Source organism: Gavialis gangeticus, unplaced genomic scaffold (assembly GCF_001723915.1).
Source record: "Gavialis gangeticus isolate Ggan-Ray unplaced genomic scaffold, GavGan_comp1, whole genome shotgun sequence".
Taxonomy (NCBI): Eukaryota; Metazoa; Chordata; order Crocodylia; family Gavialidae; genus Gavialis; species Gavialis gangeticus.
Window position 1 is genome coordinate 6,407,069 of NW_017729000.1, and position 11,813 is coordinate 6,418,881.

General features: G+C 41.4%; 1 protein-coding gene across 1 annotated transcript in view; it reads left to right on the forward strand.

Moving 5' to 3' along the window:
* The window catches only part of RNF130 (ring finger protein 130), an 85,424-nt gene that overhangs the window by 64,225 nt on the left and 9,386 nt on the right, over positions 1-11,813 (forward strand). The window contains exons 5-6 of the mRNA XM_019505966.1: positions 3,321-3,392; positions 5,479-5,561. Coding sequence (XP_019361511.1) covers positions 3,321-3,392; positions 5,479-5,561 — 155 coding nt within the window. The remainder of the gene's footprint in view (positions 1-3,320; positions 3,393-5,478; positions 5,562-11,813) is intronic.

Genomic DNA, 11,813 nt, shown 5'->3' on the forward strand with positions numbered 1-11,813 from the left:
CGTGCTGTCCTGACTAAACCCCTTCTGTCCCTTTAGGCCAACTTTGTCAGTCTACCTTGCTCTTATTTACCACATCCTGAGTCTTAGCCTCCCCGTTTTGCTCCTGCTCTCTCCTCCTCACTTCCTACTGCCCTCTTCTTGCCCCCCACCATTTCTCATCCTCCCATTTCAAGCAGGTTGTGTCCTTTTTGCTCTGTAGGCACCAGCGGAGGAAGATTTACCAAAAACCTGCTCTGTTACCAAGTGTGGCCATCAAGTCCAGCTCAAATCATATATGCCTCTAGACTGAAACCTACCCAATACTGTTTGAAACTCCAGAGAATTTAGATACCAATCTTAATATATTTTTATTTTATTTTTTTTAATTTTTTTTTCAAAGAAGGGTTGGTTGGCTGGTTGGTTGGTGTGTTTGTTTTCCCCAGAAGCTCATAACAGCCAGATTTGGATGGGTTCTCATAGGGAAAGCATCCGACATCAGGGTAACTCCTGCCAGGTTTCAGATTCCTTCTTTATAGCATGACGGTCTTGGAGCTCTTCAGTGAAACAATTGTAGGAGTCTGTTCTTAATGTGGAGAAAATGTATTTTTTTTCCCAATGTTCTCAGAAACAGCTAAATAATATTAGCTGAAAAGGGCAGACCCTAGCATGGAAGGATTCAGCCCAAACTGTTAATTGGCAGTTATCTGCAAACTGAAAACAGTATCTTTATTGTCAGAAGTGAATGAGTTGCCCTTAATCATAGGTGATAGTGCCAGCTCCTCCTACAATCGATATACTCCAAAGGATTGAAAAGCACTTTAACAGCAAAATCCTCTGCATATCTGTTTTTCAGTTTCCATTGACCATAATAACATTCATGTCCTGTTCTAAGAGGCATAGCGATTTCAGGGATTAACTGAAGGTGTGGTTGCAGTTTAGTGGAGAGATACCTGATATCTGTAATTATGTGCAAGTGCTCTCCTTCTGTACAGACATTTCTTCAATGAAAACTTTATCTGAATACATCGTGAGAACAGCCACTTAATTTGACACTTGTATGGAAAAACTATTCCTTTATTTCTAGGGCAGCATTTTTATTTATAAGCCCCTTCCTTCAATATTAAACCATAATTAAACTTCTCACCTGATTTAAATTTAACAGCTTTCACTAGTTTTGCATGTCCTGCGGACTGTTAGGCTCTACAAACATCTTGAAATACACACTTTATACTGAAATTGCAGAGATGCTTGAAGGTCAAGAATGTATTGCACTGCCCAACTTGTGGAAAGCCCGTGTGGCACCTGCCTTGCTTCAGCATGCACAGTTGCTTGTATTTGTGAATACCGAATTTGGGAAGTGTTTTGACTATTTTATCTCGGATCATAAAAAAAAACCAAACAAACCATTATTTGTGAATATAATGTCCCTGAGCTGGTCCACTAGCACAGGCTGTTCTGTTGGCAGCTCAGGCTGGTGTATCAGCCATATGCCATCCCTGGTGACAACACAGGCCAGCTGAGAGCAAGAGAAGGGCTTTGGTGTTGTCTTCTAGTTACCTGGACTGCTGGCATGACCCATAGGCAGTGTGAAAATGCACATAAGGCTATATCGATGTAAAAACATTCTGCCAGCATACTTAGCTGTTCAGGGGAGAAGGGTAAACATGTATGCTTAGCTACTGACATACCTGTGCTGGCAAAAGCCCAGAGTATAGGTACATTTATACAACTAAAACGGCTGACTTCTTGATGCAAGTGATTTTGCATGGAGCCAGGCTATGAGCAGCTAGCAGTGCATGCTGGCAAAAATGCAGTTCTGTCAGTGTAAGCTGTGTCCACACTGAGAGCTGTGCTGGTATGGTATACCAGTACAGCTTTACTGGCAAAGCACTTCTAACAGAATAGAGGCTGCACTAACTTAAACTGGGGACCAAGAAGGCCCTAGTCAAGTCCAGACTTTTGGAGGTCTAGATGCACCTTAAATTACATTGCCTCCCACTGTCTTCCCCCTATCCCCAGCTGGAAGGTGCAGTAGTGTTTGGCCCCTTAGGTTTGGCTCCGAAAACATGGACCTTTGTGCACATTCAGAATAATGTGCCTTTTCCAGTGATTGTTGTGTGTAAACACATTTGTGGTGGCAAAATAGAGGCCTTTTGCTTTTAAACATAAGGAGTCCTGTTCATTTTGGCTGTCTAGAAACCCATAAAAAAAGTCATAGAAAAAGCTATAGCCTTGTAAAGCGGATATTGTTTTTTCAAGCTTATGAAGGGTTGGAGATGAATGAATCCATTTTACTTAGTGCGTTCTTTCACAGACCTATAGTGACTTATATCATGTGCAGTTTGCATCTACTCAGAGTCAAAGAATGAACAAGTTTCAAAACCCAACATTTTTCTTGGGATGAAAGGGGTGAAGGTGGAACATTTTTGCAATAATTGTATGTGATATGACTATAGGAGTTGGAAATGATTGGGAGGGGGAAAAAGTCCTGATCAGTGTAAACTTAATCCTGTTTCTCCGGGGCATTCTGGTTATTGAAACAAGGAAACGTGAGCTTTGCTCAGCTCAAAGTGACCTGTCCTTGGAATCCCTTGAAGCAGCTGGCAAATAGCCATTCTTAATTGGCTCCAAACAGGGCATTGCAATTAGGATCAGCACTTTAAGCATAGAAATGGCTGCTTCCAAGCAACGCTGCCCATTAGAGTGGCTTGACCCTTTGCAGCCCAGTAGAGTTTAGTTTTGGAATCAGTATTCATTTGAGCTTTATTTCATCTGTATTGATTGATTTAGATTTCATGGTCCTTAAATTGTTTCCCCATGTATAGATAATGGTAGTTTCAGGTTGTGTTGAGATGGGGAAAAAAAATAGCCATAAACCTTTTAGGGTAGATTTGCCCACTTCTGGGGAAAAACAGAACTAAGCAGTGTATGGAGAGAAAAAGGAAGGCTGTTATGGCTCACTGAATAAAAAGCAATTTAGAGCAGAATGCAACATAAATTAGTGAAAGGTCATGTGTTTCTATGCCTGTCCTGTGTCTTTAATAGCTCTGTTGAAGTGTGTGTGGCTGGGGGGGTGAGTTTTGTTTTTAAGCCATGGCTACAACAGCCTGAGACTCCTGATTACCCTGACTGTACCCATGTGGTCTGTACTTGGATGTTCTCTCTGGATATATTTGCCAGCACCTGTGTCTTTACTGTACCCTCTACAATTTGTGCACTGGCCTAGCTATAACAGACAGACGTTGCAGTGCTGATAGTTAGCCAAAATAAGTCCTCTAAAGGAAAAAAATAGCTTGATTCTCAGCACTAATCCCTGTGTTCTTTCTATAATTTTTTAATAGCGTCGCCTTGGAGATGCCGCCAAGAAAGCCATTGGCAAACTGGCAACCAGGACAGTAAAGAAGGGTGATAAGGTACAGTAATGAGACTTCTCACAATAAACATGAGCCTTGTATTTCACTCTGGCAGGAAAAAGAATTTACTGTTTCTTCCTCCTTTTCATCTGTTACTGTGTGGCTTGCTGGAGAGGTCACCCTCTGTAATATTTACTGTCTACAGTATGCCCTAAGCTCCAGGTGACTTCTGCTTCCCCAGAGGAGAAGTTTTCTTGCCTGTAAACTTGGTGAGTGCTGTCTGGCAACTTGAACGTCGGGTGCTTTTCTGTGCTAGCTGGCCCTGGTGGTTTTGCAGGCAGGAGTACAGAAAGCGTCATGCAGAACCCTGTTTAACCATCATGGCGTTTTCTTTACTATGCTCTGTATAAATTATCAGTACCAAAGAAAAGGCAGGGTTAAAATCAGTAATGCAAGTTGCAGTAAACTTGCAGTTGCATGTATATTATGCAAAGTGGAAGAAGGCTTAGGGAGGAAGATGCCTTTTTTTTTTTTTTTTTTTATACAAGTGATTTCTCAACAGTTGTGTCTTCTTGGAGTGACACAAGTTGAATTGCACACTGGCTTTTACTTAAAGGATGCTTGTAGCTGTTACAAAATTAAAAATTTTAATTGTTAGGCAGTTGTAATCTTTACCACCACATCCTCTCCTTGGATTCACAGTAAGGTTATTTTCTTTGCCACTTCCATCTGGAACTGTGGGAATTGTGGTTGGCTATCACAGAATAATTGATGCACTGTAAATTATAAATCTGTAGGTATTCTTCAGGTTTTTGGTTTTACCAGAGGTTTGCTTATAGCCTCGTTTACTGTCCCTTTGCATTTTGCATCGTGCGTAGACCTGACTTTAAATAAAGGGTATTAAAAAGCAAGCAGTTTCTCTTTGGCCTTTTAGGCCTGCCTGTCTCATCTTTCCTACCAGTACCATCTCTAATGGCAGAAGCTTTCTGAATTTGTGCCTGCCTGAAGAGAAATCTGAGGAAGATGTTTTTTCCCAAGCCTGTGTTCTTTTCCTCCCCTCCTCCCCCCATGCCTTTTGGCTATAAGAACTTTCTGCAATAGATCTTTGCCTACGTGAATATATTTAGAACTTAATACAGAGAGGAAAGATGCCGTCTTCTTGCAAGACTGTTACGTGATATGGAGGTTGCAGTACAGGCAGCAGGAGGCGTATATGTAGTTGAAAGGAATACAGGAATAAATCTGTCATTCATCAGTGCAGCCCATCAGGGTTCTCTGCATGAAATATTGACTGCCTGTTTCCGACAGCAGAGTTGCTAATTTTGTCTTGCTGTGGTTTTTGATGTCCTTGTCTCAGTACTTTGCTGGTGTTGAAAAGAACTGTCTGAATTTGGGCTGGGAGAAAGCACAGTCTGTGTGTGCGGCACAAAGGTTTTAATTGTATACCAACAATGCCATGGATATGCCTACGTGACATCTGTCTTTCTCCAAAGGAAAGCTGAAAATAAGTGAAATTCTTTCTGTCAATGTAGAAACAGTAATCGGAGTGTAATCTTTGTAGCAAAATACTGCAGAGCCAGCAAGCATCCTGACCTGAATCCCTCTCTGCTTAAGAAGGGCATGAGTAATTTTGAGGCTGTGGAGAGGGTTTGAAGATTGAGAGCACGCTGGACTTTTTGGAGCATGGAATGATGGCAGGAGAGGATGTCATTTCTTATTACAGGAGAGGATGAAAGAATGTCTTTTAGTATTATACAAAAAAAATGTTTTATAAACCATAGCCATAGACTAGATCATAGATAAAACACCCTTGAAAATTACTGCCTCCTTGAGTCAATGTGAAGAGATTGTTTATACAAAATGGTTACAGCTGTCTTGTCTTCCTCTAACTTAAATGTCAGGTACATATAAACAGTAGTTTTAGATGAGTGGGTGACTTTGACATGCAGGTAAAACGTGGGTTTTGGGGCGGGAGGGGAAATGTGGTAGGATTTAATAACCTGTGTCACTTTCTGTATCTTCCTCTTAATAGTCGTCTTGCATATCTAGTGCTCCGTGGGCTAGTGGGATTCTTCAGTTGCAAAGTGCCTGCATTGTTTTTAATAGTCATAACTTTTGACTTTAGTTTTCATGCTGTTCATTCTAGGAAACGGACCCAGACTTTGATCATTGTGCTGTCTGCATTGAGAGTTACAAGCAGAACGATGTTGTCCGCATTCTGCCATGCAAGTAAGCTAGCATTTTCTCTTCCTTGGAAAAGGATTTATTCTTCGTAAATGTTTGCACTGTTTTGGGGTTTTTTTAAGACCCCTTTGTTTTATTTTATGTACCACATTCTCTTTTTTTTCTAATAATTATATACCAGTATAGGTGTGCGTAATGCTGTAATGCTTAAGACAGGGAGTCTTATTTCAAATGCAATAGAAAGGCTTGCAGATGGTAGCTGGCACAATTGTTGACAATGGAGATCAGGCAAAAGAGGTTTCTAAGAAATAACAGATCAGGAAGCTTTGAATGGCATGAAAGATGCAACCTCGAGTGAGAGAATAAGACAAAAGGAGCTTTAATGACAGAAGAATGGGCAGACCCAGTATCCTGGTTAATGATAGCAAACTGAGGCACAGGTGCAGAACTTACACAGTGACTGCTGCAACCTGATGTCTTGCTGTTTCAGCAACTCCAGCTCGGTCAAGCATTCCCCCAAATCCTAGGAATGCTGTCACTCCAGCATCACTGCCACCTGCATGTTTACAAAATAATCTCCCCACCACTGTCATTGCATTCCCTTACAATCTTGCTGGGTGGGGAAAATAGATTAGAGATGCTGTCCTGGCACACTTGAAGTGCAACAACCACTTCCGCTCCTGTGTGCCCTTCCTAAACACCCCAAGCCCCCCAGAGACACTATTTTCTTTTCCCTTCCTCCTAATTATTTCCACTCTTGAACTGATCAATGACATTACTTGTCTCTGATAGATTGCTGGTTTAACTGCTTTTTCACTTGCTGGGTATTGGTGGGGAATTTAATCATTTGACTGTTGCTAAGGATATTTCTTCCTTTTGTTCTGAAACACCATTTTTATCCTCCTCCTTCCTCCCCTTTTCCACCAACAGGAAAAAATATAAATTACTATGCATATGTGCAGACAAGATGCAATAACTTGCCCTATGCTAAGTATATAAATAGCTTTTTGCATGATACTTCAGAAACAAGTAAGTCATGGTGTTGAAATCGGGCATCAGTCCCATGTCCCTGAGGGCCATATAGCAGCTCATTATCAGTCTTCTAAATCCTCCTGCAAGCTGTCCTAGATAGGTGGAAGATTTTTCTTCTAATGCGTAATGAATTTCTATTATAAGATATTAAAAGGACAGTGTGAAATTAGTTTGTATATCATACAGTAAAAAAAAATTTACACACTAGGTTTGTTTCTGTTAGCACCTTAGCTTACTGAAGTTGGAAGTGGAATTTAATTTACTTTTATCTAAATTCACAGACTTGTTGGACAGTGAAAATGAATGATGCCTGTTTCTTATTTAGGCTCAACCACTAGTGTGTGGGTAGCAAACCCTGCAGAGAGATATCTGTTTAGAAACTATTGCCATTGAAATGCAGTGTTTAGAAATGCATAGAACAGTTGGTCCTGGCCTTAGATTTTTATAAAGGCTTATTTTTAAGCATCGAACTTTGTAGTCCGAATTTAAGTTTTGGGGTTTTTTTTTTTAAAAAACATGTTTTCCCTTTTCTTGTGCAAAGACACTTTGTCCCACTTCTCCTTATAAACATTGTAAGACTAATTATTTGCTTCTCTGCGAATTCAAGATGTCATTCAGTTATGTACTGTTGTGCAACTGAAATGTTTATTGCTGGTCTAGGTTAAGAAAATGCTGTCCAGAAATTCCAGACTTTTCTTCTCCTCAAGACTTTTTCTTGCAGCTTTGAGTTGATTCGCATGTGTGTACGCACACAAATCACTGTACTCAAAAGTTGGTGTTCAAACCGCTTTTGGGTATAAATGAGCTTAGGGCACTCCAAGGTAAAGATTGTGATGAGTACAAAGTTTTTGGCTTGCTTGTATATCAGTTTGCAGTAATTAGATTGTGGCTAATACTTGGAACCAAATGGCGTAATATGATCTAGCCACAAAATGTGTTCTCTTAATGCATTGTAGAGGGAGAGATTTCATTTGAGGTGCGCATTTCAGGGAGTTGTTTCTAATGTGTGTTACCAAGCCAGCAGGCTTTAATGCATGGAATAAAAGGGTGTCTTTAAAGGAACAGAGTGAACTGCATGCTGAGAGAGAATTGTTTAAAAATTGGATTCATAATACAGACTTTTGGGGGCAGGAGTTAATGTGTTGTGGGGGGGGGGGGGCATTTTTAATTAATACCAGCCTAGTTGAGCCAAACACTTGATCTGAAAGGGCAAGTATTTTATGGATTCCAAATCCTACATTGGTCCCAAGAAGAAATGAATACAACTGTGCTTCAACTCCCTTTACTGGTAGATAATAACTAATAAGTGAACGTACGGTATTTTCCAACAGAGGGAAGGTAGTGAATGAAATGGATGGTACTTATTCAGTGTTGTGTGAGCTCAATCTAGAGCCCATACAAAGAGTAAACTTGCATTTGCGCATCTATTGGGTGGTCTGATTGCAGTGTATGTAAGTACACCCAAGCTAGCTTTAATTTATTTAGCTTGTATTCCAGTAGCACCAAGGCTTCAGTGACACAGTCTTTGAGTTATACAAGCTTGCGTGAGACCTTGAGCACATACTTTATAGGCTCATCCATCCCACCACTCCTTCACTATTTTTGGTACTCACATGAGTTGCACGTAGTTATACCCAAACTTTCATTTTATAGTCGCACTTCTGACTGTACAGATGTATCCTAACTGGAGCAGAGGAAAATAGATTCTGTTCCCTTACTTCATTCACTGCATATCAAAGTAGTCTCTTCACATCCCCAAATGATAATACAAGCACAGCTGTCTGACAGAGCTGCCTTTGACAGCATGCCAGTTGCTCCATCTGATCTCATCAAGCAACTTGCTTTGCTAATGCTGGTCCCTTGTCAAAGGTTGAGGATCATGGACTGCAGTAGTAAAGAGAAGGCAGGGCAGGCAAGGAGTATGAATGGAGTTCTTCATGTTGCTTCCTGACTTCAGGGTTGTTCGTTACAGCCGTGTTGGTCTAAGGACGCAGGCAAACAAGGTTCTTTGGGTAAATGTGGTATCTTTTGTTAGACCAACTACATTCACGTTTTAGCCAGAAACCCACTCCTTTTCAGCACAACACTTCACCCATTCACTGGAACCCCTTGGAATCTAGCTAGAATCCAAAAAAAAAGGTTAACCATCTTACAGGGCAGTATAAAGCACTGGTGCACAGACAGAAATCAGCCACTAGCTCTGCTCTTACCTCTGAACCACTGACAGAAAGCAAGCTACAGTGTTTTACCGGGTGGTAAAGCTGAAAATGAGCTTAGGCTTTATCTTCCAGCTTCTAAGTAGGCCTGAGACAATGGAAAGAAAAACAATGTCTTAGCGACGCTTGGTTGTAACTCTTTAATTAACCTGTGTCAGCTTTACAGAACTTTCAAATTACTACATCTTGATTTTTATTTTGCCAACTACTTTTTCCTGTTCTGAATGTATTTCTTCCTACTTCCTATATGGGGGGAAAAAAACCTTATATCTGTGCTACATCAAGAAGCAGCTGTCAGATGTACAAAGCACAATGGGAAACTGCTAAAAAAAATTATGGCAGTTATATGTGTGATGGTAAAAAGGTAAAACACATATGTAAATATTAATTGCTTGCTTGTTAATCAGCCAGGTGCACTCAGGTTTCCCTGTAGTTCTGAAACACTTAAATTGCTTGTACATTTCCTAGATTATTTAGGAATCTTGATTGGTTTATACTTAGTTTTCCATATTCTGGGATATTGTTATATTAAATTAACTCTCTTATGTATATGTAGCAAGCTGTTTAATCTAACTCTACAAAAATAAAGTATTGCAGTCATTTTTATGCCATCAGGAATCCTGACAGATCGTAGCTCTGCCCCAGCCCACACTGTCGCTGCCCCAAGATCCCAGAGTCTTCCTGGCCCTGTCCTCCAGCTTCGCTTCCAGCTTCAGCCCAGTCTCAGCTGCCTGGCTGCACACCCTGCCCGCACAGATCCTGCCCCCCGCAGTGGATGCAGGGCAGACAGACTGGGGTGCCCGAGCAGCGGGGTTTGGTCCAGCAGCGGAAGCCTGTAGGACTCTCCACGTCGGGGCCTGCTGGCAAATGGAGTCTGCCGCAGGCCTGATCCAGCCTGCTGACCAGTCTGTGCCCACCCCTGTTTTAGCCTTTCTCACCTTTTCTTTTTCTACCACTTCATCCAGGGTGTACCCTTTGAGGGTGAGCCCTTAACTTTCAGAAGCCAGTCATCTCAGGGGTCCTTCAGCTGGACTGACCTGGATGCTGTTCAGCTGGTGCATAGTGAAAGCAGTTGCCCAGCCGCAGTCCTAATTCTAAACCCTTGAAGCGCCAAAGTCTATTTTAAAACTTGGTGACCAGAAACAATGACATCTGCTCATGAGCTGCAGGTAGATTTTTTTTTTTTTTTGCATGTTGATTGAACAAAACCATCCGGTGAATTGTCTGATGTATCGGTACACTAAAGCTTTTGTTTAGTTCAATAAAAAAGTTCCTGTGTATTTGTCATTGAATTTGAATCGTCTTCCCGATATAGTTTAACACAAATGAGAGTCGACCTGTCCTTAGTAAAATAAGTACAAGATTAAAATTGATGTTTTAAATCAAGGCTTCTTGCTTGCTGATTTAAAGCCAATCTATCCTGCTTCACAAGATCTTAATCTGTCTGCCTTTCTTCTCACTCCTTCCTCCTCCTCTACCCTTCCAATGTGATATTTGCAGTCACTAATGAAGCAATAAAAACAAGCCAGTTTATTAGCTAGATATGAGGAAATGTGTTGTAATAATTAGAAAAATAACCAGAGTCCTCTTGGCCAAGAGGAGCCAAATGGAAGGGTTGGATTCTTTCTACTGTGCCTGTGAAGGAAGCTGTAATCATTGCAGTGGGATTCAGTGACATGTGACATCCTTGCAGGGTTTTTTTTCCCCTGTACTCGGTGTGAAAGTAGCATTTCTTTTTGTAGTTACTAAATTGTGCTCTCTGGTTAAAGTGCTCATCTGGCACTCCCATCCATTGGTACAGAGAGGCGTCTGTTTGGGGCAGATGCACAATAAGCAGAGCCCTGTGCACTCGGCAGTAAGCTGGATCCAAGTCTGTGGCAAGACTCCAGGTTTCTGGCATGCACTCTGGTGCTGAGTTTCGTGACAGATGGGAAATTCTGTGGCAGATTTAAGTAAATTCAATAAAAATCTTCTTTCCAATTACTGAAAATGACCAGTAGCAAGAGGACAGTATCCCTGGTGTGCATCCTGTTATATTGAATGTATTCTGTACAGTCTGCTCTGCCTCTGAGTTGAGTTGTGTTCAGTACCAAGAGCTGGCAAACGTGGCTGCTTGCTCTTTGTGCTTTGATGAGATGGGACAACTGCCAGATCTACCGAGCCTAACTCAAAACAGGGAACCCTGGTCATTTTTTAGACATCTTAGCCTGGGGAGCATTTGGCTAGAACTGTTCTCTTGCCCTTGTCATATTTATATAAGTAAATAAATATATCAAGAAGGAAAAGCAAGACTCTTGAATAACTTTTCTACAAAAAACAGCTTCCATTCCATTTTCCTGATTATAGCTCTGGAATAGGAGGAAAAGGGAAGCCAGAGTGAAAAGAGAGGACGCCAAACTGAGATGATAGGGAATGCTGAGTAATAGGGAAAGAAAAGTAAAGAAGCAAGTTAGAGAAAAGTACGGAGGGGAAAAGAGCATCTTTAACTTGTTCAGTTTGGGAGGTGGGGGAGTAGAAAGAACTAAATGCATCAGGAGAACAAGAAAAATGGACAGAAAACAGCTGACAGAAAAACAAGAAAGGAGTGGGAGGAAAGAGCAAACGAGGTAGCTCAATTGATTTAAAAATGAACATAAGGTTGAAGCCAAGTTGATCCAGTAGAATGGGTGCACACATGTTTTGAGCCTTTGCTGGGAAAATGGAAGAAAGGGAGTCATGACAAAGACTACGCCGGCTGTCTTCTCCCTCTGGAATGGCATAAAGAAACCACCTTGTAGGATGCAAATGGGTCTCTGTATATGCACTCACAGAAGCTTAAGTATGTTTTAGGAGTAGAAACCATCAGCGTGGGGAGAGCCTCTACTGCCACAGAGCTGATGAGTTGGAGCACGGGGCACTCAGCTTTTCCCTGCCAGCATCTGGTTGCCGGTGGACTCTAATCAGCGTGTGGTAGAAGAGCTGCCAGGGACTGCTCCTATTCATGGCTTGGGAACGCTGCATGTTGGCCTACAGAAGGACAAAAAGAAACATACTTTCCTCTTCTCTTCTT